Source organism: Aspergillus steynii (genome assembly GCF_002849105.1).
Source record: "Aspergillus steynii IBT 23096 chromosome Unknown P170scaffold_9, whole genome shotgun sequence".
Classification (NCBI taxonomy): Eukaryota; Fungi; Ascomycota; class Eurotiomycetes; order Eurotiales; family Aspergillaceae; genus Aspergillus; species Aspergillus steynii.
In genome coordinates this window covers 27,201-54,218 of record NW_020194406.1, presented here as the reverse complement: position 1 = coordinate 54,218, position 27,018 = coordinate 27,201, and the positions used below count along the sequence as shown (strand labels likewise).

Sequence of the window (27,018 nt, the reverse complement as noted above, 5' to 3'; positions counted from 1 at the left end):
CATTACTAATAATTTGTGATTCAGGGAGGAATACTGCTTTTGTGTCATTTCAGCGCTGGGTCAGGCTATCTGTTCTTCTCGTCAGCATCTTGGAGGTTCTTTGTTTTACTTAGCTATTGCATTCGCATTAGAATGGCTGCGCAAGCGCTCTGGTGGAAATCTGTTTCAATCTGCTCCGTTGATACACATACACTAATTGTCTAACTACCAAAATCACTTCGTTCTAGGGAATAGTCCCGCCACGTCCATCTCAGCTAGTAGAGCGCACACTGCCACCACTTTAAAGCTGTTCAAATCTCGGTAAAAATAGCTGCGACGCGCTGTCCCCAGCTCCATTCCCTCGTGAACACACGCTAGGCAGAGCTCGAGCCCGTCAGAGGTGTTCTGCGTCCCATATTCATAGCCCGGACCTTGTCGCCGCATCTGGTTGGTGATCCATTCACATATGCGCGAATATTCGTCCTTCAGTTTGATCGACCGGTCTCTCTGCCGGCGGCTCACCATGCCTGTTTCACTCATCAGGCAGCCTGTCACGACTTCCAGCTCGGTTATGGGCTTGGTCGGGTGATCGGAGTAGTTGTTCATCGCGCCGATAATCGCATCTTCGTACCTGTTTTTCGAAAGGTGAGTGTTAGTCAATCTGATTCCAGCTAGAAAAAAAAAAAAAGGAAAGAAGAAGGGAAGAGACTCACGCTGCTCGGATACGACTAGCTTCGCCTGAAAGCCGCCTGCAACTTCCTCGTCCCACGGTATTACATCGGACTGTGCAGTCTCTAATGAAATCGTTCCAGAATGGACCCTCGTCGAGTTTACATTCCGAGCGAATGTCCCCGTACCAGATATCCTTTTCGTCGACCGCGCGATAAAGCTTGCCGAGGATCTTTTCGGATCGGTAATACAGACGACGCTCATCCAGATCGTCTTCGTCATTATATGCCGGATGTGAGACGAGCTCTTCGAAATTCATTCGCGTTTTGCCTTGCAGGCTGACTCGAGGACCCGGTGCTAAACTATTTAATCAGAGTGTCAGCGATGTCATTTCAAACCAAGGGGTACGATAGAGCTTACAAATCTGGACGGAAATTGTTCATCCGAGGAATTTCTCGCATGTTCACGGGGATTCCAGTCTTCGAGAAGTCCACGGCAGTCGAGTGCAACTCTGCCAGCTTGCGACAGAGAAAGTCGCGTGTCCCGAGTTTCTGCTGATCGGCTAAAATCATGTGTTTCGTGGCGATGATTCCAAGATGATCGGTCTTCATGAAGTCCACAAAGAAATTCGCCATGTCATCTACCGTCACAGTTCGCTTGATATCGACCGGTTGCACTCGCGGATAGTCGGCCGGTGCGAAGGCCCGAAGTGTGGGGATGAGGGCATTATCCCAGATGACGTGGTAGAGATCACCGTCCAAATCACCCCCACTCAGTTGACTAGGCAGGTCTCTCTCTCCCTTTTGGCTGAAGACGATGCAGTTTTTCAGCGACCGCAGTGGATGACCATCTGGTGGAATCGTATTGATGGCAAACTGGACATCGCCATCGTGGAGTGCCGGCGACCGCGTCACCAAAAGTTTTCCGGCTGGAGGCGGCCAAGCATATTGACCTTCCATGGTATCGTAGGTCACGTAGACTTCGCCCTCTTTCAGATACCCTGTTTCATCCATCACCCCATACAGTGTCATGCCCTTCGAGACCGGGATCCGTGCCTTATGTTTCAGAAGGCGCAACTCCCGCATGACGACATGCTCGACGAGAGAACGAAGAAAGGGATCTTTTCTGTAGTCCAGATTCAGCCAGTAGCATTGTCGGAACAGACGATACAGCTTGATAGTGTCCGCCGTTGCTTTGTCACGCAGGAAGGTCGCGGTTTTGTCGACACTGGTGGTCACCGACCGAATTTGCCGCAACGCATCGCCTTGTAGATCCATAAACCATGACCATGGTGCTCCCATATCTTCAAGAATCTTGATCAACTGTCGATTCAGAACCAGGCTGTGTGGCTGGGACGACATCTTGCAGATCTCCAAACTATGCATGTCTCGGCTGTCGAACTTGATCATTGACGGTCGCATCTCGATTTTGGAGCCGAGCAGACAGTCATCCAACACCAGCATCCCTTTAGCGCCTCCCATGCGAATCTGAAAGCATGTCGGGGTCCCCTTGCTCTCCGGGACTGTGGCCCATATCAACTCCATAACTTGACGGGACAGTCGTCCGATTCCGTCACTGAATACTCGCGACCCGTCTGCGGATTTGACATCGGGGATGTTTGATAGCTGGATCTCATTTTCAGGCAGCGAAATGGCGTATGGGGTCTCGGAGAAGGCTTGACCAATCCTCGCCGCGCATTTGGCTGGCGTGGTTATGGCCGAGAAATTGCCAAGTGCATTGATAATGTTGAAGTATGTTTGGAGCCGGTCGGTGTGGTCGATAAAGGGGGATGAAAACTATTCAAGATGGTGTTAGCAATCAACGGCTCGCAATAATGGACGAGGAATAATAGATCAGTACTTACCCAGACTGAATGAGAGCGCAGTGACGAATGTGAAAATCCCAGGAATGTGAAGGTGCGGCCAGCGATCTGAATACCGTGGGTGACCACTTCTTTGAATCGCTGGAAGACGTTGTCGTAGTTCACGCTGGAACTGAAGAACAGATCCTGGCCGTTCTCATCGCAGAATTGGACCCGGATAAAGTACTCGTGGTGATTGGGAAACTTTCGCAAGATCCTGTTCATCGGCTCGACTTCGGGGCCATTGAGTGTGATGCGAGTCGGAGTCACCGTCACTCGATTGATGCGTGCCAGGTTCGCGGTCGGTTTGAACAGACCATACCGATAAGACAGGTTCATTTGAATCTGAATTTGGTTGTTCTTCAGTTGTTCAATCAACGTGCCGACCTCGAAGTTCCGGGGGTTCTCGTGAGGAAATGGCCAGCCGATCATTTCCATCAGCTTCTTCAATGCGTCGACGGAAACCGACACTCTTCCTGTCTCTTTGTCTTTCATCGTCGACTGGTAGATTTCCCTGGTCAAGCTAATGATTGTGGATGGGTGAAGGTAAGCGTTGTACGCCAGCGCCTGCAGCTGGTACAGAACGCCGTAGGGGAGCAAGGCACGTTGCGTGTAGGTCCCCAGCACTTCTCGCAGGACCTGCAGCTGGCTGGACAGTTTGGCCTCTCTCTGTGTTGGCACAGCAGCCGTGATTATCTCACTTCGTATCACAGTCATGTCCCACTCCTTCAGCTGTTCGGTCTTTTCGTGGAACCCATCTGTCGAGACATGGAACTGGTAGACGAGACACTGCCCTACGATTTTGGCATGCTCGCTGCTCAGGGCACAGCAGCGGTTTTTCTTTCGCGCAGCCACAGGAGGCGCATGGTCATTCAGACTCATCGCAAGGAGCTCGGCATCGAGTCCGACTTCTTTGTGTGTTTCATACTCGAAGAAGAAGGGCACGTCGGAGAGTGTCATTGTTAGCACGCCGTCCCTCGAACACACCATTCCTACCACTGTCACCAAGGGCATTCGGATTATACGGGACGCCGTCTTGACCACAATGTCTCGCTTCCGGAACTTTATGATTCCTTTCATTTTCCAGGCCTCTTCAGGTGTGTAAACCAGTCGTTCCCTAACAAAGTCGGAACGCCCACAGCTCACCATCGTCATGGCGAAGGATATGATTGTCTCAGGCTTGATCCCCAGACGTTTCCTCCGCTCTTCTACCTCGTGCTCCAGGGCTCGAAGAATCAGAGGATTTGGCTCGCGGTCGCCTAGCTTGCAGAAAATGTTGACTCCCATGAGCGAAAGCCTTGGCCTGAGTCGAGGAAGTCCAAGGAATCCCTCGGGAATCTCGTCTTGACCGTGAGCCGCTAAGAACCTGTGCCCGTCATCTTGACGAAGAAAAGTAATGAAGCCAAAGTACTTAGACCTGGGTTTATCGCACATAAAATCCACGATCTGCAAGCGTTCCATGAGCGGATCCAGCTCACGCTTGAATCCATCACGACTCAACTGGCAGGGGATGTTGCGAACGAACACTTCCATCTTGACTGGAGAGATAAAAGAAAAGGGAACGGTAAAGGAAGATTGAGAGAGCTTGTTGCTGGAGGTATCAATCACAGGTTCGGTTGCTTTTATCTCTTAGTCTGTCATGGGAACTTCCACTAGTTGGCTTGCAATCCTGGAACTATTCACTATCTTCTTTGTATTCTTCCGCTTGACGAGTCACAACGACTTGAAATGTTCCTTGCACTTCCTGAAGCCAGGTTTATTCACTATGACATGTAGAATAAGGACAGGCTGCAATTCGTCCTAACCATGATTCAGTCCTTGGGGCTATCTGTCTCATTCTTTTTTTTTTTTTTTTTTTTTTTTTTTTTTTGGCAAGTTTAAACTTGTAAGTACATGTGGTATACTCTTCTCCTGAGTGTGGGATTTGTAATTTTCCAACTTTATCTTTATCGCCTTTCTCTGGTCTTAACACACTTGCTTGATGCTTGACAGGTTATATAGTATGGTGGAAGGGAAAGCAGTAAGTTACGGAAGATAGCACAAAGATCGTAAATCCAGTATATTTAGTATGACGAAATCTAGGGCATCGGATCTAAACAATCTGGGAAGTTTTTCTTTCTTCTCTCTCCCTCTTTCTTTCTCTCTCTCTTATTTTTTTATTTTATAAAGTATTGGAAGTGTTTTTTCACACTCACGGTCGGCTCTGCGGTGAATGTTATCCGGATAAGGCACCACTTCTCGGCCTGCCGATCCGAGGCCGATCAGGCACCCCCAGGCATCACCAGGCCCCAACAAGATCAACCGACTTCCACAGGAGGAACTGCTTGCTGTCCTTTCAGAAAACCACCCAATATGCACTATGACTATGATGGCTTTAAAGTTCATAGGGCGTGCCGATCCTCCCCTGGAACCCCTTCGCTTAATTAGGTTCACCTTGTCTCCTGGGCTCCACCTCCGATGCTACCCTATCGATGCTATTTTTATAGTTTGGGAATCGAAAGCTGAAACATGCTCATGGGCAGATTGACACTGACAGCCGAATGGTCGGCGATCACATGAATAATACTTTATTATGTCTTGGAATTTTCTTTCGGCCATTATTGGCGTGAATCTGACGACCTTTAGCAATCTCGATTAGTATGTGGAAACCCTTTTCGTTGCTGGCATTGTCACGCCTCTTCTATTACTGCCAGTGAGCTATATGGATAAGGTCCTAGGGTTTCCTTCTTACAACACTGTCTATTCCTCAATGATTCCATTGATTTACCTAATCGACTCGTATTGAGGTCTCAGTCTCAAACAACATCAACTCAACTGCTCGGCAACTCGATTAGACTTCGACGGTCTAGTTTCACGGAACAAACGGAGGCCAAGAGAACCATCAATCAACCACTATCAAATGGCGGGAAGCCTCGTATGGGAAGACTTTTGCTATGCTGGTACACTAGGCATACTGTGAACCAACAGAAAAGATCTGCGTCCGAGAAATATTCGGGTACCCAAATGCACGTGTCAAAGAGTTTCGTGAGAGTCAAAGAAAAGTTCGTCACGAGCCAGGCAGAAGAGGCTATTTAAAGAGCTTGAGTGTCCTCGAAAGATTCCCCAAGAAGAATTCATTCACTCTTATCCATCCGGTGAAGACCTTAAGTCCTCTTTCAACAATGTTTATTCACATTTATTTCACTCTGGCTGGACTCCTAGTTAGCCAGGCCGTTGCACATGGCCTGATTACTCGCATCCAAGGCGCGAATGGGGTCGTTATGGCCGGACTGACTGGTCAGACATCCTTCCCTAAGATCCATCCAGCTCATAAAGAGTGTGACTGACAGAATCCAGTTGTGGATGGTATGCCTCGGGACTGTCCCTCTGCAGCATGCGGTGGGCAAAAGGACACGGCAGTCATTCGCGACCAGGAGATGGGGAGCATCAAAGCCTCGGCTTTGGGAAGAACACTTGGAGGAGGCCCAGTCAATGCTGCTACTGTCATCGACAAGTTCATGGGGACTCCGAAAGACCGACGTGGCCACCCTACTCCTGCTGATCGTCGTCCGTTCCCCGTTTCCTTGTCTCTGCTGCCCGACACTAACGACTTGAAAGGTCGACAATTGATCAACGATGCTGCGAGTGTTGTCACCAATGCCGGGGGAACTATTTTAAATGGTACATATTGTCGGTGTGATCCAGGCACAGATGGGCTGAGCTAAGAGACGTCTAGGTGTGCAGGACATCGCTGATAAGACGCCCTTTGGCGGAACAATCAAGAGTAAGATCTCGGACCCCCGGCGCGGAATTTAAATTCACAAACATCCAGGCGCACAATCTACCGTCGACGATGCCCTTAGTATCCTCCCCGGAATCAAATCCGGGGCAGTCACTGCGACAGGCACCAAGGAGAATGGTGTTCAGCTATACGCCGGAAAGGGATCCGCTCGCGGCCTTCCTACCGCTTCGGAAGAGGGAATCGTGACGATGATCTACCACCAGGTAAGGACTCTTGCTCATACGTCTCACCATGAAAACCCCAGGCTAATTATTTGCAGGTCAACCAGGATGGTGCAGGTCCTTTGACAGCCGATATTGATCCCTCGAGCGGCGGAACGGACCCGAAGGCCTTTGTCCGCGCCAAGGTCACCCAGAACATTCCCGGAGTTGCGGGATTTTCCACGTCGAGCACAATGGACTATGAGGTCAAAGTGCAGGTTCCTTCTGGAGTCCAGTGCCGAGGGACTGTTGGTTCTGCTAAAAACGTCTGCGTCGTGCGGGTTCGCAACACGGCCATCTCGGGCCCATTCGGTGGTTCGGCTGCCTTTACGCAATGAGCACACCATGGCTCTCTGGTTGAAACGTAGGGGGTCTGGAAGGATTGCGGGAGAAGTGGTTGTTGTGCTCAGGTCACCTTCCAAAAAAAATAAATAGTTACCTTGAACCAATCATCGAACTTGATTTGGGAAGGAGCTACCAATTCCGACCTACTCATCGGATATGCCAAACATCACATTATTTTGCAGACACCGATCGAGTGCGTTTAAAACCAAGCGACTTCTGTCACAATGCACCCAAACATGGGATGATCTTTTTCATCGGGCCTCATTCAAAAAAGATCGTAACTGCCTTCGAAAAGCCATCCAGCAGGCAGATGAAGAAAGCTTACGTCCCCTTTGGGACAGCTTTTCCGGAGTTTGTACGTCTTGGGCCATATATGTATCGTGCGCCTATCAATGGATAATGGCACAATGTTTACCTTCGGGGATACAAGTGGCCTGACTATCGACTCGAGCGCAAGGGACGCACTGAAGTTAGGAGACGGTGAGGTAAAAAGTGCCTACGGTAATTGCTGGATAATGAAGGACGTGCATACTACGAAAGCACTATTGTGTTCGGTTAGTTCTGGCAATGGCTACGGAAAGATATATCCAGAACCTTACTGCGAAATAGGGCCCACCGGACAAGATCCACGAATTCCGACCGCTGGATAGCCATACCGTAGCTATGAAACGCTGCCTACGGCAGCTGGTCACCGAAAAGCGCAAGATAGTCTTTTTCTCGCTATACCGAAGCTGCCACGATGGTCAACTTCGCTTTAATGGGTCGCTCATCGTCACTATCCAACCCGGTGCGACTGTAATATCAGTCGGGGAAATACATAGGGTCTTCTGGCCAGCAAGGAGGAACGATGAATACTTTTACAGGGGGTGGACTGGTGGGCTTCTCGGTGGGCTTCTTCGATAGACTCAGACTGCTTGCTGCCTTGTGGCACCTCAGCAGAAGCCACACGCTTGCGGGGGGTCTCAGGGTCTTCGAATTTGAGCAATGGCTGACAATGGCGGTACGAGAGAAGGGATTTGAGAGAATTTAAGAGCGCAGAGGCTGGGTACTTGAGGCATCCGTGGATAACAGGAGTGGCAGACGGCCAATGTATTGCCGGTAAATTAAATCATACTTATAGATGGAGAGTTTGGCATTTCACTTCACCAAACCAAGGTCTCAATATCAGGTTGTGCCCCACCGGATATCTCTGCCCTGACCTTCTTCCTTCGATTCTAATTAATTATCTTAAATCGGCCCGCCATCTCATGAATTATCTCTAGGATGCTCGTTTAAGAGGAAGCGTCGGCAGGGTCCAACGCGCGGATGACCATCTCAAAAGACTTGTAAATGCCGGCGTTGTCGGCCTTGAGGGACGCCAAACACTCGGGCAGAGCAACCTTGGCGACGTGGATGAAGAATCTCTGTGTTCAAGTCGCCATGTTAGTTACCACATAAAAGAGCCCGAGTATGGAGCTTAATTATAGGCAAGACTTACGCCGGTCTCATCGTTGACCTTGGTGAACGCCCCCTGCAGGGTGTTGCGCTGGTTCTTGTTGAAAAGGTCGGCGTGGTCGGTGAAAGCATTGTTCAGTTCGATGCCGTTAAGAGCGAGCTAGTGCGGTGTTAGATTAGGTCCCAATTTTCATGGGTATAACAGTACCCCTTCAGGAATACATACCGTGTGGAAAGATTCGCAGAGTACCAGCTGGATGGCATCGGGGAAGGCAGCGGTGGGTTGCTTCATGTTCAGGCTCTTGTCTTCGCCGTGAGCGGTCTGGTTGTAGATCGAGACGACATCCTATTGAACAATATCGTTAATAATAGCCCCCGACGACATGGAATGAACGGTGTTGCCACTTACATCGGCAGTGACAGACTCGGTCTTTGCGGCGACGTGGCCGATAACCGTAGTCGTGTACTTGTAGCCCAGATCGAGCTGATGGAAACGCTGCTGGATAGTGGCAGCAGCAGACGTGCCGTTGTAGGATCCAGCGGCGGCTGAAAGGGCCATAGAAGAGGCGAGAATCAGGTTTTTGAACAACATTGTGAATGATGTGGCGGAGATAGGGTCTGCTTTACTGAAGACTGGACTGGGATGGTTCAATTTGGGGACATTGTAGAGGACCAGAGTCCGTTATATAGTAAACTCTGAGTGCCCACCTGCAGCCTGCTAACCGTGGCTTGAGCGGCGATTGACATCAGTCTCCATCTTGGCCTACATTGAAAGTTGTTCCCCTGGCCGGATGGCAAAGTCAAACAAGGCATCCGCCGTCCACGAAGCAACAGTTGATGCGAAGGATCCCCAGTAGTGGAGCGCGATTAAAGTGCGCACCACGTAATAGAGAGCATCGATGATTTGTTAATTTTCTCGGGCTGATCTGAACCAAGGACCGGACCCAATGATGGTCGATCGATGAGGTTCAATCCGGTTTGAATTTGATATTTTCTGTTCTCAGTTAGCAGGTCTCGCCCAACTACCGATCCAATGCGTTCTCTGAATGGTACCTGGCGACGGCCATTCGTCTGGAATTAACATACACACAGAAAGATCTCCGACGATCTCCTACGTCCGGAGTAGTGAGTCCAGAGGACATTGGGATCGTCGGTCTGGCTCCACTGCGAGCCCTTGCCCACTAGATCCACTAGTGCCCGGTAGTACCGTGCTGAAAAACAGGAACTTTTGGCCGTGATGTTCACTGAGATTTCAAATTCTCATTTGAAAAGTGGATATCCGACACTCCCACATGTGCACCGTGCAGTCAGCCCATCGCGGGATGAAGATTCCATCTCAGGCCATCGTCAGAATGCTTCCTCGGCTCTCCCCGAATGAACACACTCCGCGGAATCCAGCCCTCAACGCTGCTAGAAAAAATGGACTACGAGGGCAACAAAGAGTCTCAATACTTCATGGCACCAAGGCTTGGCGCAATTCCACCGCGATTGAGTCGGGCCAGGTACAAGCGTGGGCGGAGAGTCGTGGGAAGGCTCGGATTATCAGTAGCATGCAAATGAAGTTGCGTGGTGGGTCGAAGTAGCTTGCTAGAGACTGTGTTCATTCATTCATGGTAGCTCCATGGTGATGGCAACTTCTTCATATTCGAAGGTGCTCTGCTTACCCTGTTTACCTCTGCGTTGAGCCATAAGACTAGTGAAGACGATACTCGAGAAGCAGTAAGTTGATTGACATCTGATTTGGGGTAAATCCACAGACATTCAAGAAAAATAGCTCATCATACATTCTTTGCTAGTCATGATACAGTCGTCCAGATAGTTCAACTAACAACTAATAGCGAGTTTTCAAGGTAAACCCCGACAATCCTACCGCAAACACGGTTAGACGTGGATCGCCGTGCCGTTCTCTTTCCGGACGAAATCCAAAAATACGTCCAGCTCGGGGCTCTTCGCATGGTTCACGGTGAATACCGCGGGCTTTCCGTACGGAGCAGCGACCTGAATTGTCTGGCCGGCGTGATACGTCTGGCCCGACCAAACGTGGGTGTACGTTCGCTTGCTGTCGGTGCCGGGCAGATACACCTCGACCGACTTGCGCCCGGCATCGAGGACGGGGGCCACGTAGAGGTCCGATCCGAGATAGAAACTCTGGTAGCTGATCTCACGCGCTCGTCGATCGTCCGAATGGTACAGAACGGGCATCCGGAGCAAAGGCCACCCGCGGACCTTGCTGTCGGTGTCCAGAACTCGGCGACGATAGGGTCCCAGGCTGCGGAACAAGCGAGCGTTGTACGCGTAGTACGAGTAGGTCGTCGAGTTGGTGTAAAATTGCGCGTTCACTTCGGGCACGTTGCCCTCATGCGAGCGGAAGACGGCGCTGGAAACGGCGGCCAGCTCGCCCCAGCGTCCAAGTAACTCGGCGGAGCGCGCGATGGCCCCGGAGGAGCCGTTGGTGGTCGGCGGTGCAAAGGCAGTGGTGTAGCCGCCAATGTCGGAGTGACTGTGAGCGTACCCGGACATGCCCATCTGGCCCATGAGGGTGACCACAGACTTGATACCGTCGTTGGTTGACCACACGGTGGTTTGATCTCCCACCCAGAAGAGGTTCATGTGTCGGTTCGATCCCAGGGAGGCCGAACGGTGGAAAGTGACCATCTCCGAAGCAAGGGGCATTTTCTGGGCCACTGAGCGCTGGAAGATGGCCCAGTCCCGCGGATATTGGTTGTGGTAGAAGAACGCATCCGACGAGACATTGGCCAGTCTCGTGTCGGCGCCGATGGGGGTGTATTCTCCAAAGTCCCACATGCAGCCGGAAATGTTGGCACTCCAGACCTGAGTCCGCAGTACGTCGGCAAACCACTCGCGAGCGTGCTCGTTGGTCAGATCCAGGATGCCGGCATCGATTCCCTTTCCGCTGGAGACAATCGAGGTCGAGTTGGTGGTGGAGTTTTGCACCGTGTAGCTTCGTCGAAACGCTTCAAGGAAAAGGTTGCGGCGATACCCATCCTCCTTCATGCTCACATTGGCAATGAAGGGGTTGATGTAGCTCAGCGTTCGCACATTGTGCTCTTCTCGCAGACCCTGGACGAACTCGGTCCAGTTGGGATACAGCGCCGAGTCGGACTCCCAGTTCCACCACAGGCGGGAGATATTGACCTGGCCATATGGGGCTGCTTGAAGGTGAGTGCCGGACCTAATCGATATCAGCCATCTCGGTTCGAATACATTCACACGGGCTACCATACCAGTCTTGAAGCCACACTCCTGCCACCGGGCAGTCCCGCTCAAAGCCTTGGTTCACGATCTTCTTCACTTTATCCTGGCCGCCCTGGATGCCCAGAATGGCTCCGTGGTCCACCCACTCGGGCAAGGCAGGCATGCGACCGACATAGTCCGTCAGCATCGTGATCGCCGCCAGCATGTTCTCAGCCTGCATGAAGTGACCGCTGACCGTCAAAGAGTCGTAGCGGACAGTCACGGCGGCGGGCTCGCGGAAGTCGAAGGCAGCATAGGCCGTGTCTTCCTCTCCCAAGTAGAACACGCGACCGCGCGTGCTGATATATTGCGGGATGGCGGTGTAAGTCGTGAATTGGTTGCCTCCGCTGAAGAAGCTCTGAGAATTCTCAATGGACGTGACCGGTTCATCTCCGCGTCCGACCCCCTGTTCGCGCGAGAAGATCGGGACGGTCTGGTTCTTCATGGATGCAAAGGAGCCTTGGGCGCCCAGTCCATAGAAGTCCTCGGATGAGTCCGATCCCAGGGTCAAGTAGATTCTTTCGAGAGGCATCGCAGCATTCCGGTCGGAATCCACGGCCAGATCAAATGCAATTCGGTCCGGAAGATTTCTGGGGACATAGAAGTTGACAGCATAGCCCACCGCCTCGTGGCCGCAGCCCAGCAAGTACCCTTTGACGGTGACTGCTTGACTGTGCAGGCCCTTGACATGCGAGGCGTGTGAGACCTGCGTCACGTTCTGGCCCTGACAGCGATTGCGATCCCCGTTGGTGATGTTGAAGTTGCCGTTGGCATCGACAATGTTGTCCTTGCCCGCACTGGCACTGAGGAAGGGCTGACCGGGCACGGTAGAGAGGATTGTCCGGTTGTGCCAGTCGAAGCCCAGTTGCGACGCACTATCTTGCCAGGTGAGCTGGAAACCATTGCCCAAGGGCCAGGTGGGCTGTGTCTGTCCCAGACTGGACGAGGCGAGAACCCCCAGGGTTGCGAGGTGCGAGTAGGACCGCATCGTGGCAGGAATCGCAGGGTGCTGTACGAGAGGGAAAAACCGTGCGCTCTCTGGTCTTCTTATACGCGAATCAGTTTATCAAGGTCGTTCTGCCGATGAGGTCGGGGTGGATCCTTTCATGGCCAACTTTCCGGATTCGAGGACTGTCTACCTATCCACCAGTCACTCGAATTTCTTCCTATCCTCGTCGAGAGCACCGTTCTGAGGGTCAACTGCTCGGTAAGCGAGCCCTCGCCCTGCTGGCTTCGGTTCACTTGCAGTCTGATGCCCCGGATTCCCCATTGGAGTGGAACCGTTCGGCAACAATATGCGCCTTCTTGAATCCGGGGCTCTGAGTCGCCGCCGTGATTTATCCGACTGCAGCCGTTCTCCACCAGGCGAGCGACGATCCGGAGAGTCGCCGACCGTGAATTGGCAGCCGATAGAACAACTTGGTTTTCGATGGTTGGTTTCAAACGTGTCGACAGAACATTGTGTTTTCAATGCTGGCAAGCATTCTCGACTCTGCCGGTCATTCCAGCGCGGCAGAGAGTATGGCGTCATTATCTGCGACCTTCGATTCAGCTCAATTCAGTTCAATTCAGTTCCATTCAATACGGAGTCAATTATCCCAATCGTTCCATGTGGCCCGAGGACCCAGGGTTGGCCGTTGATAGGCTCGAGCATCCAAGCATTCCCCCACAGCTTGACATCGACCTGCTGCTTCTAGGCGAGTCCCCACATGGCGTCCTCCAAGCGCAAGGCAGGCCGGAAATGACTTTTAACGGACGATGATGTCAAGAGGTGAAGATGAACGGGGTTCTCGCTGGCAGGGGGCCTGAGGAATCTCTCGTGACGGCTCGATCTCACGTCTCACGTCTCACGTCCTCTGCGAGGTGAGCCACCAGCTGACGGGCAGTACGGCCTCCGACGGTCAAAGCCAGCGCCACTCGACATGAGGCTGGCTGCCGACACGTCCAGCACGTTGGACTCTATGCCAGGGCTGAGATAATCTGGCTCGTATCCGCTCTCTTGGCCGTGGATGGTGTCTTCAAAGGATGCTTACGGCCAGAAAAGATAGATGACTATCCAGAGCCTCACGGAAGAGTATAAAGCCATGCATCAACCCTCCAACTGGAGACAAAAGAACAACAAAAGAGAAGGAACACACCCCTGAACCTCCAGTCCATCTTCAACACCCTTCTATTCAAATCAAGCACTGAACTTGCTATATCACATCTGGTCAAGATGGATCGCCCTATTAAGAGCATTGTATGCGTCCAAATTCTCCCGGATACCTAATGATCGCATACTGACCAGGTCTATTAGGCCCAATGGTGACCCCAGCGCCGACATCAACCAGTTCCGGGACGATGTCGAAGCATTTCTCAATGCCCGCCATCCGCTTGGCTCGGAGAACACAGGACCAGCTCCGTCCAGCCCTCTCGCCAGTGCGAAACTAGTCAAGAGCACGACCTGGAACAAGTCGCCGGACTCGGTCTACAACGTGCGCTGGGCGACTTCTTCGGACAACACCAACACCGTGCCGGCGTACTATCTTCGGTACCAGTCCATCAGCATCCAGGGAAATCAAGTTCCGTTTGTCGACATCCCGGCCAGACGCGAGGCGGATTTCCTGTTTACCGGCGAGCTGGCGGGGTGCTCGCTGGTCGTCGTTCGCCGCGGTGATGGCCTGCGCGTCTACCACGACTCTCGGTACTGCAGCTCCGTTCTGTATGACAATGTCGTGATGGCCGTCGACTACTGTGACTACCGGGAGGCATACGAGGATCCCGTTTTGCGCAAATTCGACCCGGCAACCGTCTTCATGCACTGCCAAAACGGCACCTGGAAGCTGTACGCCCAGTTTCTACAGGAGAATGAACAGCACAGCGGAGAGGTTGCCCGTGGGGACGTGCCGGAGTGCAAGCGGGTGCTGCGATATCGCGATCGCGATCATTTCGTGGTCAAGACCCAGTATGTGGCGCCCGACATTGAGGCGGATCGAGAAGTCCTCTACCAGGAACTCAAGAAGATCGCCATCGAGTACCTAGGGGCGGCCAATGTTCCCACGACGCAGGATGCTGAATTCGCGGACTTTGCCCCGAACCAGCCTCCCAGTTTGAGTAACCCGGCCGTGGCTCGCACGGAGGCGCTGCGTCAAGCCATGGTCCAACATGGACTAGAAAACATTTTCAAACAGAAAGTCGCCGAGAAAAAGGAGGAGGCCGCTCAACAGAAAGGCCGACCAGGTGTGTTGATTCCCCGGAAGAAATTCCCAATTCCCTTGGTACGCGTTTACTGACTCCAGGCAATTGCCTAGTGGACCCTACGCTTGATCTTCACAGGGTGCACCAACGCCTCGAACTGGCCTTTCGGGTCTTCCTTAAGCGTTTGAGTGATAGCAAAAGCACCGATGCCACCTATCTTTGGCTGAAGTTGAAGCAAGCGCAGAATCTCCAGGCTGTGGTGGCTGAATGAAGTGTGCCTGATATATATAAGGACGGCCTCATTGGCGATGGGGTTTGAAATCGAGCGTTTTAGTTGTAGGAGGACAGATTACTCATATTCGATTTACCGCTGCTACTTCATTTCTATTTATCCTGAGTACTGCCTGTGTAGCATCTGCTGGAGACGAGGGAGTGGCCTGAGGTGGCAGTCGCCAAGCATTTCTTTCTTCTTTTCCCTCTCTTTCTCTCTCTCCCTCTCTCTCTCTGTGTGTGTGTCTCTCTGTCTCTCTATCTCTCTCTCTCCTTCTCTCCACCACTCACCCCCTCGGACTCCATCCTTCGATCCGTCAGTTCAACTTGATCCATCACTTTCATCGCCGCAGTGGCCCCTGCGCATCACGGTGGCATTCCCACGATGACAAATGGCTCCTTTACGGGCCAGGAGGATTTCCTGCCTCGACGACAGGGTCCACCGCTGGTGAGGCTGAGGTGTAGTAGTCATCATGCATGCAGTCAGCAGGCAAATCTCTTGCTTCGAAGCAGCTGAAGACGAATAGTCGCGAGGGATCGACAGGAACTCCCCGAACGGGTGCCCGACGGGAGTCTTAAAAAGGTCGACCAGGCAGCCGGATTGATGCCGTAAGAGTTTGCTCGTTGGACCCTCAGCCTTTGAGTCATCGTGACTCAGAACGAGTCAAACGCGTCCGTCGAGGTCCTCGGACTGCGTGGTCAAAAAGAATCCTCGCTCCGGAACTGCCAGGGCGGATCCTCGTCGCCAAGCAACAAATGATGGTCGCTGATCTCCCCGTCGGCGCCTCGGTCGCATGCCTGGCCGTGACCGCGACCCTGTCCCTTCCCCATGTTCTGCGATTAATTCCACGATCCAACGGCCCTCCGTATCATCTCCTGGCCGATTCCTTGAATGACAATGACAATTATACTGCCGGCAAGTCGCCGGGATCCCTGGTTCAGCGCGTCGTGCTGGCTGTCGCCGCTGGTGTCGGCACTCTAGCTGCCCTCCTGCCCCTTCCTGGCGACAGTTCGGCGGGTGCCTCGTGGAGGATCGCAAGAGTCCTGCAATGCGTGGCCTGGGTATGTGGACAGCTTTAGATTCCACCCATATGACGCTAATTGACCCGTGCAGAGTCTACTTCTCATCCAGGAATTGATCCTCATCACTTGCCCCGGATGTCGCGACCGATACACCCTGGGCTGCTGTAGTGCATGGGCGTCCCTGCTCCTGGGCCTCACAATTGGCGGTCTGAATGCGAGAGCCTGGCGCGATGCGGACCTGCGCATGGCTGTCGGTCGTGACCCTGCGACCGTAGGGGTGCAGGTTGTCGCCGCCGCCATCCTTACGCTCACAAACCTGTCCATTCCGCAGGGACCCACGATGTACCGCCGTGGCAAAGTGGTCGACCGCCGCGACACCGTCTCGTTTCTCAGCCGATACAGCTACGACTGGGCGCGCCCGACCTTGGCCCTGGCCGTCCGGAATCAATGCCTGAACGCAAATGACATGCCGGTCGTGGCCGAGTGGGTGCGCGCCCGCTCGCTAGCGGAGCGCTTTGCGGCCACCAGTGCGATCGCCAGGCTGTGGAAAAGATGCGTCAAGATCTACTGGCCGACCTTGGTCTTCCAGCTGATCATCCAGCTCCTGTCCGCGGCCTGTCGGTTTCTGCCGCAGCTGGCCCTTTTCACCCTCTTGCGGGAATTCGAGAAACGCGACGCCGGGGCTGAAAACCAGTCCCGGTTATGGGTGACGGCCGCCGGGCTCGGGGGCGTCTTGATGTTGTCCTCCTGGTTTTCGTCCCTCGTCGACTGGGTCGCGGACATGCATTTGGCCGTGCCCATCCGGGAGCAACTCTTTGCCGTCATTACGAGTAAAGTGATGCGCCTGAAGGACGTCGCAGCGCCTGCTCAGGACAAGAAAAACGACTCTCCAGAGGCAGCCAATGGCAACGACGCCGATGAAAACGCGGTAGAGAACGAGGACGAGGACGAGGACGCGCGCCCGAGAACCAAGCAGTCTATCTTGAATCTCTTGGGAGTAGATGCCGATAACATCTCCCAGTTCGCATCGTATAACCACTTGGCCCTGGATTGCACGCTTGATCTCGTCATATCCATCGTATTCCTGACAAAGCTCATGGGGTGGAAGCCCACAGTTTTGGGCTGTGGTCTCCCGATCCTGCTGACCCCGGTATACTACCTCATCACTAAGCGATACAGCGACAGTGAGGAGGCGCTGATGGAGCATCGCGATCACAAATCGTCGGTTTTGAACGAAGCCGTCCGTGGTATCCGTCAAATAAAGTTCGATGCGCTGGAGAGCGATTGGTACCGGAAAATCATGCAGTTGCGGCAAAAGGAGTTGTATCTTCAACGCTCGGTATTCAGACTAGAACTCTCCTTGGTATCCATCTGGTCCTTCGGGCCCATTTGTATGAGTATCGTCTCGCTGGTGGCCTTCATTATTATGAATGGCAGTCTCTCCGCCTCGATCGCCTTCACGGCCTTGGCCATCTTCGAGAGCATGGAATCCACGCTCGCCATTCTGCCGGAGATGGTGACCGATCTATTGGATGCCAACGTGAGTGCGCAGCGAATCGAACGCTTTCTAGCCCTGGAAGACCACCGGGATAACCGAGAGGCTGGGGACAAGATTTCTTTTCGAAAGGCCACCATCGCTTGGCCATCTGACGAATCCCAAGAGGAATCCACTCGATTCAGCCTGGCCGACGTAAACTGTGAGGTCCCGACCGGAAAGCTTACGGTGATCTCGGGTCGCAGCGGTGCAGGGAAGACGCTCTTTCTACATTCCATCATTGGCGAGGCTGAGGTGGTTGCCGGCAGCGTGACCGTCCCCAAGATTGACCGAGTCAGCGAAATCAATTCTCTCGAGTCGTGGACAACCGAAGGGCGACTGGCGTACGTATCTCAAGATCCCTGGATTGAAAACGCCACGGTTCGAGAGGCAATCCTCTTCGGACTCCCCTGGAACGCGAGTCGTTACTACGAGGTGCTGAACGCATGCGGGCTCAACCCCGACATTGAAACTTTTGCCGAGGGCGACCGGACGGATATAGGGGCAAACGGCATCAATCTGAGTGGCGGCCAGAAATGGCGCCTTGCCTTTGCTCGAGCACTTTACAGTCGCGCTCAAATTCTGGTGCTCGATGATATCTTCAGTGCCGTCGATTCGCACGTCGGTCGCCATCTCTACGAGAAGGCGCTGACTGGGCCCCTTTGTCACGGACGAACGAGAATCCTGGCTACTCATCATACCCAATTGTGTCGAGGAGGCACGGCCTACTGTATTGTCCTCGGAGATGGACGAATGTTGCGCGCAGGCACCCCGGAGGAATTGACTGCAGACGGTTCGTTCAGTTTCAGTCTCGCAGGCCAAGTCTCAGAGCCATCCAACCAGAACGGAAGTGCCATCCCCGCTCATGAAAGACCGACCACCATGTCTTTTCACGGTAACCGTCGCTGTTCCACGTCAAGTGGCACAAGCCTAGATCGTCGCCCGTCTCGCCAGGGTACATCACACGCGGATGAGCCGCCCGATAAATACTACGAGGACGAAAAACGGGAGAATGGTGCCGTTAAAGCTCAAATCTTCAGCACGTATATGAAAGCTTGCGGTGGCTACTTTCACTGGCCCCTGATCATCTTCCTTTTTGTTCTTACGCTGGCCGACAACCTGGCCGTGCCCTACTGGGTTTCCATTTGGACCAGGGCCTATGATAATATCTCCGCGCCTTCTGTGCTAAAAGTCGAAGAACTATCGAGCCGTATAGCAAGCCCAGACTTTGTTTCTACTTCTGGCTTACAGCTCGACTCTCGATTGGCGTTCTACGTCAGTGTCTATGTGGCACTCTCTCTTTCTTCGTGGTTGCTAGAAATCTTTCGCTCTCTGTTAGTCTTCCAGGGATCTATCCGAGCGTCCAAGGAGTTTTTTGAGCAGTTCACCAACTCAATTCTTCGCGCCCCGTTACGTTTCTTGGACACTACGCCTGTGGGACGTGTCTTGAATCGATTCACGGCAGACTTTGGCGTCCTAGACTCGGATCTGGCCTCAAACATGTCGTACCTGCTTCATAGTACCATCCTGGTGCTGGGCGCTATTTTAGCCGCCGCCGTGAGCTCCCCGGTAATTGTGGCCTTTGGCGCTCTGTCTCTGATTGCAGCATGGGGTGTAGCCTACTTGTATATCGCGGGTGCTCGAGAATCCAAAAGACTCGAAAGTACTGCTCGATCGCCCATATTTGACCAAATCGGTGCTTTACTAACAGGGCTTGCTACTATTCGGGCATTTGGAAAGGAAGCCGAGTACGTCGGCCGAATTTATGATCTGATTGACGGTCACTGTCAAGCGCTGTGGCACCGGTGGCTTTTCGCATCGTGGAGATCGTTCTGGCTTAGCATGGTTGGCGCTTGTGTGAGTTCTGCTACCTTTTTGGATCCAGTCACTGCTAACATGGTTTCCTTTAGTTTGTTTCCGCGGTCGCCGTGGTGTTCGTCGGAATCCGTAGTCTAGACGCCCCACTAGCGGGATTTGCCCTCAGCTTTGCCTTGGAAATGTCGCAGAATATCTCATGGCTCCTGACGGAGTACGCACAAATGGAACTCGACTTCAACGCCGCCGAACGGATCTTCGAGTACACCCGTCTAGAGAAAGAGTCTGCGGACGGGAAACCCGTCCCTGCCGCGTGGCCTACCAAGGGTGAGGTCGAAGTCACGGACCTATACGTCAGCTACGCTCCTGATCTACCGCCAGTCCTCAAGGGGCTTAACTTCTCTGTGAACCAAGGCGAGCGCATCGGAATTGTTGGACGAACCGGGGCCGGCAAGTCCTCTTTGACTCTAGCTTTGCTACGCTTCCTGGAGGCTCAGTCGGGCTCAATTCATGTTGATGGAGTCGATTTGTCGACTATTCGACTGCACGACGTCCGCTCCCGGATCGGGATTATCCCGCAGGATCCCGTTGTTTTTGCCGGAACAGTTCGCGAGGTCCTCGATCCATTCGATAAACACGACGATGACGAGCTGCGAGATGCACTCGACAAGATCGTTGTAGAAGGGGATGATTCCCCCGGATCCTCCAACGACATGTTCTCGCTATCCTCATCCATTGCCGAAGGCGGTCGGAATCTGTCGCAGGGCCAGCGGCAATTACTTTGCTTGGCGCGTGCTATTGTCTCGCGTCCGAAAATCCTGGTCATGGATGAGGCGACTGCATCAGTCGATATGGAGTCGGACGCTCGTATCCAGAGATCCATCAGACAGGACATCCACGACTGCACATTGTTGGTTATTGCACATCGGTTGTCAACCATTGCCGACTTTGACCGTATCATGGTGCTAGATCAAGGGACGGTCGCTGAGTTTGACCGTCCATCGGTGTTGTTGGAGAAAGAAGGTGGGATTTTCAGGGCGATGGTGCAGCAGAGTGGCGAGAGAGCCGCCATCGAGCAGATGATAAACAGCGGATCTTCATGTTAGTTGATGAGCAATCGACCGTTTTTCATTGTTGAAAGGATCGAAGAACCCGGTTTTTGTATTTTATAGAAGATCAATTGAATTCAGTTTGCTACCTTGGACTGTTTGCCCAAGTATCCAAAGACGCCATTGAACAATGAAAAAACTCCCTCGGCACACTTGCCCTTTTGGCTCGGGAGGAAGTGACGTCATCGGGGATTCCTGGGGCATCAAATCGGGAAAGGGAGGCGTACCGGGCATGAAGTATGGACTGGCATTTCGAATATCGAAGCAGCAGACCCTTCATTCAATGATGTTCTTTTTAGTTGGATGCGCTAAATTGTTTATTCTCTGATCATCCCCCTCTCCACATCCGTCGTGGATTCTTCCAATTCTTCCCTTTCTTCAACTGTCAGGTCACTTCCCGCCTTTCCGACCTTGACAAACATAAGGAATATAAAGGCAACGCCAGCACACGCGACTCCAAACCAGAACGCAACCTTGTAGCTCCCTTTCAAGCCCAGATACTCGGTCTGGGCGACTGCCAGATCAGTCATGCCCAAGAAAAAGCTGATACCCACAAAGACAATGCTATTGATGACGGCCCCCGCAACCCCTTGTCGATGCTTGGGGAGGTTCGTGGTGATGAATACGTTGCTGACGCTGTAGGTGATGTCAACTCCAATGGTGGCGCCAATCATGGCAGGGAAGATGTAAGCCCAGTAGCTGGGGTTGTCCGGTATGATGGCGAATAGCAGCACGCACACCAGGTTACCGGCGGTCCCGATTATCATTAGAAGCTTCCCCGGTAGAAGATGCAGCGTGAAGCCGCTTGTAGTGGCCAGGATGAGCCCACCAGCACCCATCGGGGCGAACCAGACCGCTGTGGTCAAGGAGTTCTCGCCCAGAATGGTTTCTATGCTTTAGTCGCTGTCAGCCATACCGCCGGTGCACGAGCGAATCGCCGAGCTCAAACTTACTAGAAGCTAGCGTAGAACAGGTAGATCCCGAAGATACCATAGGTAAAAAGTAACGATACGAACAGCGGAGTCATCGACTTGACTTTGAACAAATCGAATGGGAGCAAGGGTACAGGGGCTATCCAGCCTTCCACATAGTATGCACCACCCAGCAGGGCGATTCCCAGAATGAAAGTGACAATGATATAAGGGCTCTTCCAACCATTGGGGGCATGAGAACTATCAGTCACGGAGTAAACCACCAAGAGGATTCCCGGCACGATTGTGAGACACCCCCACCAGTCCATGGTAATATGGTCAGAGAGTTTTATTGGCGGCAAAGAGAGGATGGATACCACGAAGATGGTCAACAACATGATGGCGCCTATCCAGAAGTACCACCTCCAGGTGAGGTAATGTCCGCTCACACCGCTGATGCAAATACCGGAGTAGAAACCGATCGGCGAGAAGGCTCCGTATAAACTGAAGACCATGTTCTTCCGTGGACCAGGGCGATAGATGGTCCCCAGCAGCATAATCCCAGCCGGTAAGTAGGCGGCAGGTCCGAGTCCTTGAAGGGCACGACAGAAGATCAACATCATATAGTTCTGGCTCCACCCAGCGATAAGGGACCAGACCATGAGCCATAGGATCCCAAAATTGAAGACCAGGTGGGCGCCAAACATGTCGGCCAGGCGAGCGAATGGTAAGAGAAACGCCCCGGTGACCAGAGAGAACACACTCGCCGGCCATGTCTTTGATTCTGTCGGAATATTCAGCTCACTGGCCAGGACAGGCAGAATGGAATTAAATCCGCTGATGAAATACTCCTGTCTGGTATTAGTTTCCGGATGTCATCGGTGCTCGAGGAATACTCACGGCCAGCATCATCGAGGCCAACAGTGAGAAACAAAATCCCAGCTCTACCCATCGGTTGGTGAAGATTGCCGGGCGCTCTCTTCCCAGCCTATCTAGATAGACTGCATCTGATACATGCTGAGGATCTCCTTCATTTTGACTGGGCTCAGTGACTTCCCTCTTATCATCTGGGTGCATGACGATACCCGCACCTTGTGGTCACACTGGGTTGGTCTTGAAAGATGATATTTTGTAGGATAGCGAAAGAGTACTAAAGGGGTGAAGAAACGATATAATAAAATGAGTATTACATTTAGCCGGTAGTTGAAGATGCTTGGGCAAGAGGCCACGCCATGTACGCAGTAAGCCCCGAGGAGCGCAAAGTAAGAAAAAGAAGAAGTAGGGCTAGGATTCGTGTGATTCAATAGGTCTTTGGTTGTGGTTACCGCTTTTCTGATCCACCACCAGGGCCATGTTGGATTCTCGTCGACAACGAGTCCTCTCGTTCTCGACAATATACTCCGGGGCGGATGGATGCCTTGTTGGTCAGGCTCCACTTGGGCGCCAGCGCGCTAAACCCGGAAGGGCAGCCAAGCCGCATGATTTGCGTTTGACCCTTTGAAATCCTTCAAATCTTTTCTCATTCACCGTTCGGTCTCCACTCTGATTCGTATTCCACTTCGTTCATCCTGTCCAGGGTCTTCGATTCTCTACGTTCTTGATCGGCCTCGCAGCTTGTGTCCTGAGCTGAGATCTCCGCGTCACCGCAACCATGTCGGCTCTCAGTTGAGCTTCACAGATACCGCTCCAATGCCAACACAATCGGGGTTGAAAGCTTGCCACAACTGCCGTAGGAGACGACTCAAATGTGACTATTCTTATCCATCGTGTCATAAATGCTCGACTAGGGGGCAAGGATGTCTGGGTTACGGGAAATTATTCCTCTGGAACCAGGGAGTGGCCAGCCGGGGCAAAATGAAGGGCAAGTCCTATGCAGGGCCAGTCAACACCCAGAAGAGCCTAAGCTCAGGGGTTGGAGCAGTAATTCCCTGTAGTTCACGCGAGTATGCGACTTTCCTGGGAACTTTTCGAATGTCTCTTACCGATCCATTCTTTCAAGACATGGACAGTTCTTGCCGACGGTACTTGCTTCACTGTATGACCACCGCGCTATGGATTACCATCAAATTATTTCCTTGCTGATCATGTTCAGTTGCAGACCATCTATCCCAAGATTTGGTGATATCTGATACTCCCAAAGAAAATTCGTTCCGCAGCCTAGTTCCATTGACTGGTGAAATGCCCATCTTGTTACATATCCTAGTCGCTAACGCTGCTATGCACATCGCGAGTATAAACGGCCGAGTTTCTTATAACAACAGAGAGCAATTGCAAAAGCAGCCGTATTGCTTGTCAAATGATAGCGACCGTGCAATGATTGATGCTCTGTTGGCCAAGCATAAGGCTATCAGTCTCTTGAGAGGTGCATTGCATAGCATCCAAACAATAAACACCGATCTCATCGCGACAGTCGTGCTCCTTTTCATAAATTACGAGCTTCTTGTCTCGGGGAAGAATGAATGGCGCGCGCATGTTCAAGGGGCTCTAAAACTCCTGAGCTGTCTAGGTTTAACTCAAGGCGACCAGTCTTCTCCTCTCTCACTGATTCGTGACCGTATAACCTCGGACTGCTTGACGTACGTGTTTCTTCCACATGTTTCAAGTGTGTAACATCTTTAACTAATTTCTTTATCCATCAGCTATTATGTTCTCGGCTCCACGTTGACCACCCTTGACTCGTCGGCAGACCCTTTGAAATTTCCTGCAGATATTCTAGCAATTCTCAGACGTGGTGAACCCAATAGCTATTTATCTTTTCCCACGACGCTTCTTGAGATGCTGTTCAGAGCCTGTGACCTGGCGAATAGATTCTTTTCCAGCTTACATGAGGGAACAAACACATATAGCGCGCTTGTTGAAGAGGCTCTATCTCTTCTGGAACGTATTGATGCCTTCGACGTCGATTCCTGGGCACTATCAGTCGATGGTGCCAACACTCGCCGCAGATCAACACGGATACACACAGCCTCTGCTCATAAAAACGCTGTCCGAATCTATACTTGCCGCAGTGTCGGGGACCTCGACCTACTCGGTTACGACATAGAACGCTTAGTTCAAAATATCGTTTGCGACCTTTCGTTTCTTGATGCTCAAGATCCTCTATTCAAAGCTACGGCTTGGCCGACTTTCATTGCCGGTGCGGAAACAAATAATTCCATGTATCGCCAGTGGGCTATGGATCGCTTAAATTGCTTATGGAGTGCGATGCCCTGGGGATACGTGCAAACTGCAAATGAGGTCATGCAAATAGCCTGGAAACTGAGAGATCAGCCTTCGGTCGTGGCATTGCAACCTGGATGGATAAATCAGCTGAAAGGTCTAGGGAAACATTGGCTAATTGCATGATGATGCCTGTCATATCTCCTCTTTCATTAGAACCTTCAACCTCCGATAAATTTGATCTATCTTGATTCCAAACCGATTGTGCCACCTCAATGCTCAAGTCCAATCATTCAGAACCAATCCAAATGGCTGAGATTTATGCTACTCTTACAATCTTTCATCAGGCGGAAAAAATGTGACATTCAGGTATACTGAAATAATAATTCGATAAACATCATAGCTACCTATAACGGAGCATCCTCCACCATTTGCCTTCTTCTAACCAGCAATTGAACATTTGAATCGGAACTCAATACCCACCCCATTTTCATAACTGCGGGCGTGGTTCCCTCGGGTAATTTGAAATCATACTTCATGAGGATGTGAATGAGTGCAATCTTAATCTCGTTCGCAGCGAAGAACCGTCAAGGACAAGCATGCTTGCCATGGCCAAAGCCAAGATGGTCAGGACTGGTTGAGACAAGATGACGGAATTTCTCCTTCTTAGGATCGTCGGCCATTCTCACGAATCGATAGCCATCGAACCTCTCGGGATCTGTGTAGGATGACTCGTCAAAATGCATTTGAATAGTGAATGCCGATCTGGACGCCTTTGGGGAGGAATGTTCCGTCAGAGAGAGTTACGTCCTGCAGCAGCAGACGACGCATCAGAGCTATGGAGGTATAAGCACTGTACAATGTGGTGTCTCCAATTGAACCAGATGAACGGGAAAGGGTACGTACGTATTGCACCGGGCTTAAACCGCTGGGTCTCTTTGATGACACTGTCCATAAGCTTCAATTTGAAGAGTCCTGCCTTCGTCATGCCCTCCTCCTTAAGTATCGTTTGAATCTCTTCACGCATCGGCTCGATGCATTCCAGATACGCGCAGAGATCATACATGACTTGGCTCAAGAGATCCGTAGTGGTATGGATGGCCGCCAGGAAAAATCCCAGTTGAAGAAGAGCCGGATCATAGGGTCTCCCCTTCGAAAGCTCAATAGCCCATTGATTGGCATCGTTGTGTGTCTTCTTGGACCCGGGAGCATGCTCAGCCATTCTTTTTTCGACGACCGGTTGGATGATGGCAACGGCCTCGTTAATTTGGGATCGGACTTTGCTAACCTCAGGCACGCATCGCCAGATCAGCGGGCGAATGAACACATGCCATCTTTTCAGCGCCATAACTCCAAAGAAGACGTTGACTGTGTAGTCGATCGTAATACGTAGCCAGGCGGGATTGCGGCAAATCTCTGGCCCCAGAAAGACTCGAGATGAAAGACGTGCCACGATTTCTAGAAGCGTTCTCTTCAGATGTATAGTGTGCCATTATAGGTCCCATCAGCTATGGATTCAAGACTTCCTGTTTTATATTACCCGGGTGGTCTGTCCACTGGTCCTTAAAAGTCAAGGCTCCTTCTTCGGAAAGATCCTCAGTGACCAAGCCTGAAAAGCGGTTAGCACGCACAGATTCAATATAACACCGTTAAAAAGAGTCATTACCCAGCGAGGGTGTGACCTTGGCCTGAATCACGTCGTTTGCCATGTCATTTAGCCCTTTTTTAAGATTGAAATTGATGAAGGCCGGGATATGTCCCCGAAAGTCCTATCACTCGTCAGCTTCACTCCCTGCACTCTAGCTCTGTCTAGGGACGTGGCATACCTTATGGAGCAGATGCGTGAAGCTGAATCCATCATCCTTACGGATTTCATCGGCATAATTTGGTGACAGAACCAGCACCTCGGCGTTGTCCGTCTCGACTCGGAACGCTCTGCTTGCCTGCACAATTATAAGAACACTCACCCAGGCTGCGAGAGAGGACAGACTCCTGCAGCCCTCACCTTGGTAAATCCTTCGTCTAACAGTTCCTGTGCGTTCCATATAAAGGTCTGCTTCGACTGATTGGCGGACTGAAATAGCCCCGGGCCATTGATTAAGGGCAGCTTCCGCAGCCCATACTGAAGCAAAAGCTTCTGGCTGAATGGACGGATCAGGGCAATTACTGTGATAGTCAGGATAACGTTAAGAGCCAGACGAGTGCTCAGCTGGCCTGGAAACTCGGTCAGCAGCTCGCTCAGCATGTTGAGTTACGTCTAACCAGCAGACACCGAACTCAGAATGGAAATATCCAACTGGGTGACAGGGAAATGGCAGGAGTCTATTGAAAATACAACTACGCATTTTCACCGGGAGACGCTTTTATGCGGGATGGTCAGCTGCAGAAGAAGTTCGAATTCCAATCAGCCCGCCTGAAAGGAATCTTCGAGTTTGTCGGCAACACTAACGTGGGCATCTAGTGGGCCTCGCGATAACATTCCCAATTTACCTGCTA

At 52.0% G+C, this 27,018-nt stretch overlaps 9 protein-coding genes across 9 annotated transcripts; 4 read left to right on the top strand and 5 right to left on the bottom strand.

Annotated features, from left to right (window-relative positions):
* Positions 1 to 194: 194 nt before the first annotated feature.
* On the bottom strand, positions 195 to 4,042 carry P170DRAFT_392133 (RNA dependent RNA polymerase; the record flags this gene model as incomplete). Its single annotated transcript, XM_024845961.1, has 5 exons — positions 195 to 610; positions 693 to 1,010; positions 1,069 to 2,444; positions 2,513 to 3,349; positions 3,419 to 4,042. 5 exons carry the CDS (start codon positions 4,040 to 4,042, stop codon positions 214 to 216), a joined length of 3,552 nt encoding a protein of 1,183 aa, XP_024699407.1. The 3' UTR covers positions 195 to 213.
* A 1,585-nt stretch (positions 4,043 to 5,627) lies between these two features.
* P170DRAFT_440483 (DUF3129 domain-containing protein) lies at positions 5,628 to 7,026 on the top strand. The gene is made up of 6 exons (XM_024850089.1): positions 5,628 to 5,785; positions 5,846 to 6,055; positions 6,107 to 6,169; positions 6,225 to 6,272; positions 6,321 to 6,493; positions 6,550 to 7,026. The coding sequence occupies exons 1-6, from the start codon at positions 5,671 to 5,673 to the stop codon at positions 6,826 to 6,828; spliced, it is 888 nt and encodes a 295-aa protein (XP_024699406.1). The 5' UTR covers positions 5,628 to 5,670; the 3' UTR covers positions 6,829 to 7,026.
* Positions 7,027 to 8,106: 1,080 nt separating this feature from the next.
* Positions 8,107 to 8,906, bottom strand: P170DRAFT_502589 (uncharacterized protein; the record flags this gene model as incomplete). Its single annotated transcript, XM_024854181.1, has 4 exons — positions 8,679 to 8,906; positions 8,496 to 8,615; positions 8,313 to 8,429; positions 8,107 to 8,238 (listed from the first exon to the last, which is right to left on the bottom strand). The coding sequence occupies exons 1-4, from the start codon at positions 8,859 to 8,861 to the stop codon at positions 8,107 to 8,109; spliced, it is 552 nt and encodes a 183-aa protein (XP_024699405.1). The 5' UTR covers positions 8,862 to 8,906.
* Positions 8,907 to 10,150: 1,244 nt separating this feature from the next.
* Positions 10,151 to 12,512, bottom strand: P170DRAFT_367572 (putative alpha-glucosidase; the record flags this gene model as incomplete). The annotated part of the gene is made up of 2 exons (XM_024844813.1): positions 10,151 to 11,462; positions 11,515 to 12,512. 2 exons carry the CDS (start codon positions 12,510 to 12,512, stop codon positions 10,151 to 10,153), a joined length of 2,310 nt encoding a protein of 769 aa, XP_024699404.1.
* A 789-nt stretch (positions 12,513 to 13,301) lies between these two features.
* P170DRAFT_513368 (uncharacterized protein) lies at positions 13,302 to 15,069 on the top strand (the record flags this gene model as incomplete). The annotated part of the gene is made up of 3 exons (XM_024855101.1): positions 13,302 to 13,387; positions 13,821 to 14,743; positions 14,815 to 15,069. 3 exons carry the CDS (start codon positions 13,302 to 13,304, stop codon positions 14,970 to 14,972), a joined length of 1,167 nt encoding a protein of 388 aa, XP_024699403.1. The 3' UTR covers positions 14,973 to 15,069.
* Positions 15,070 to 15,251: 182 nt separating this feature from the next.
* P170DRAFT_440482 (putative ABC transporter) lies at positions 15,252 to 20,543 on the top strand. Its single transcript, XM_024850088.1, has 3 exons — positions 15,252 to 16,033; positions 16,086 to 19,385; positions 19,439 to 20,543. Exons 1-3 carry the CDS (start codon positions 15,728 to 15,730, stop codon positions 20,447 to 20,449), a joined length of 4,617 nt encoding a protein of 1,538 aa, XP_024699402.1. The 5' UTR covers positions 15,252 to 15,727; the 3' UTR covers positions 20,450 to 20,543.
* Positions 20,544 to 20,769: 226 nt separating this feature from the next.
* P170DRAFT_368275 (putative transporter) lies at positions 20,770 to 22,440 on the bottom strand (the record flags this gene model as incomplete). Its single annotated transcript, XM_024844851.1, has 3 exons — positions 20,770 to 21,346; positions 21,406 to 22,214; positions 22,264 to 22,440. 3 exons carry the CDS (start codon positions 22,438 to 22,440, stop codon positions 20,770 to 20,772), a joined length of 1,563 nt encoding a protein of 520 aa, XP_024699401.1.
* A 461-nt stretch (positions 22,441 to 22,901) lies between these two features.
* On the top strand, positions 22,902 to 24,753 carry P170DRAFT_392122 (Zn(II)2Cys6 transcription factor). The gene is made up of 3 exons (XM_024845960.1): positions 22,902 to 23,398; positions 23,462 to 23,939; positions 24,003 to 24,753. Exons 1-3 carry the CDS (start codon positions 23,053 to 23,055, stop codon positions 24,706 to 24,708), a joined length of 1,530 nt encoding a protein of 509 aa, XP_024699400.1. The 5' UTR covers positions 22,902 to 23,052; the 3' UTR covers positions 24,709 to 24,753.
* A 176-nt stretch (positions 24,754 to 24,929) lies between these two features.
* Positions 24,930 to 26,767, bottom strand: P170DRAFT_450307 (cytochrome P450; the record flags this gene model as incomplete). Its single annotated transcript, XM_024851114.1, has 8 exons — positions 24,930 to 25,088; positions 25,167 to 25,253; positions 25,294 to 25,358; positions 25,429 to 25,993; positions 26,046 to 26,131; positions 26,189 to 26,291; positions 26,349 to 26,465; positions 26,528 to 26,767. 8 exons carry the CDS (start codon positions 26,765 to 26,767, stop codon positions 24,930 to 24,932), a joined length of 1,422 nt encoding a protein of 473 aa, XP_024699399.1.
* Between the last annotated feature and the right edge of the window lie 251 nt (positions 26,768 to 27,018).

Excerpts from the sequence above, each read along its gene's own strand:
- P170DRAFT_440483 (XM_024850089.1), top strand. The coding sequence starts at position 5,671 with ATGTTTATTCACATTTATTTCACTCTGGCTGGACTCCTAGTTAGCCAG. Across the intron at positions 6,170-6,224 it reads CGGGGGAACTATTTTAAATG|GTGTGCAGGACATCGCTGAT; the intron begins GTACATATTGTC and ends AGAGACGTCTAG. Across the intron at positions 6,494-6,549 it reads TGACGATGATCTACCACCAG|GTCAACCAGGATGGTGCAGG; the intron begins GTAAGGACTCTT and ends AATTATTTGCAG.
- P170DRAFT_440482 (XM_024850088.1), top strand. The coding sequence starts at position 15,728 with ATGATGGTCGCTGATCTCCCCGTCGGCGCCTCGGTCGCATGCCTGGCC. Across the intron at positions 16,034-16,085 it reads TCCTGCAATGCGTGGCCTGG|AGTCTACTTCTCATCCAGGA; the intron begins GTATGTGGACAG and ends TGACCCGTGCAG. Across the intron at positions 19,386-19,438 it reads TTAGCATGGTTGGCGCTTGT|TTTGTTTCCGCGGTCGCCGT; the intron begins GTGAGTTCTGCT and ends GGTTTCCTTTAG.
- P170DRAFT_392122 (XM_024845960.1), top strand. The coding sequence starts at position 23,053 with ATGCCAACACAATCGGGGTTGAAAGCTTGCCACAACTGCCGTAGGAGA. Across the intron at positions 23,399-23,461 it reads CCGACGGTACTTGCTTCACT|ACCATCTATCCCAAGATTTG; the intron begins GTATGACCACCG and ends GTTCAGTTGCAG. Across the intron at positions 23,940-24,002 it reads ATAACCTCGGACTGCTTGAC|CTATTATGTTCTCGGCTCCA; the intron begins GTACGTGTTTCT and ends TTTATCCATCAG.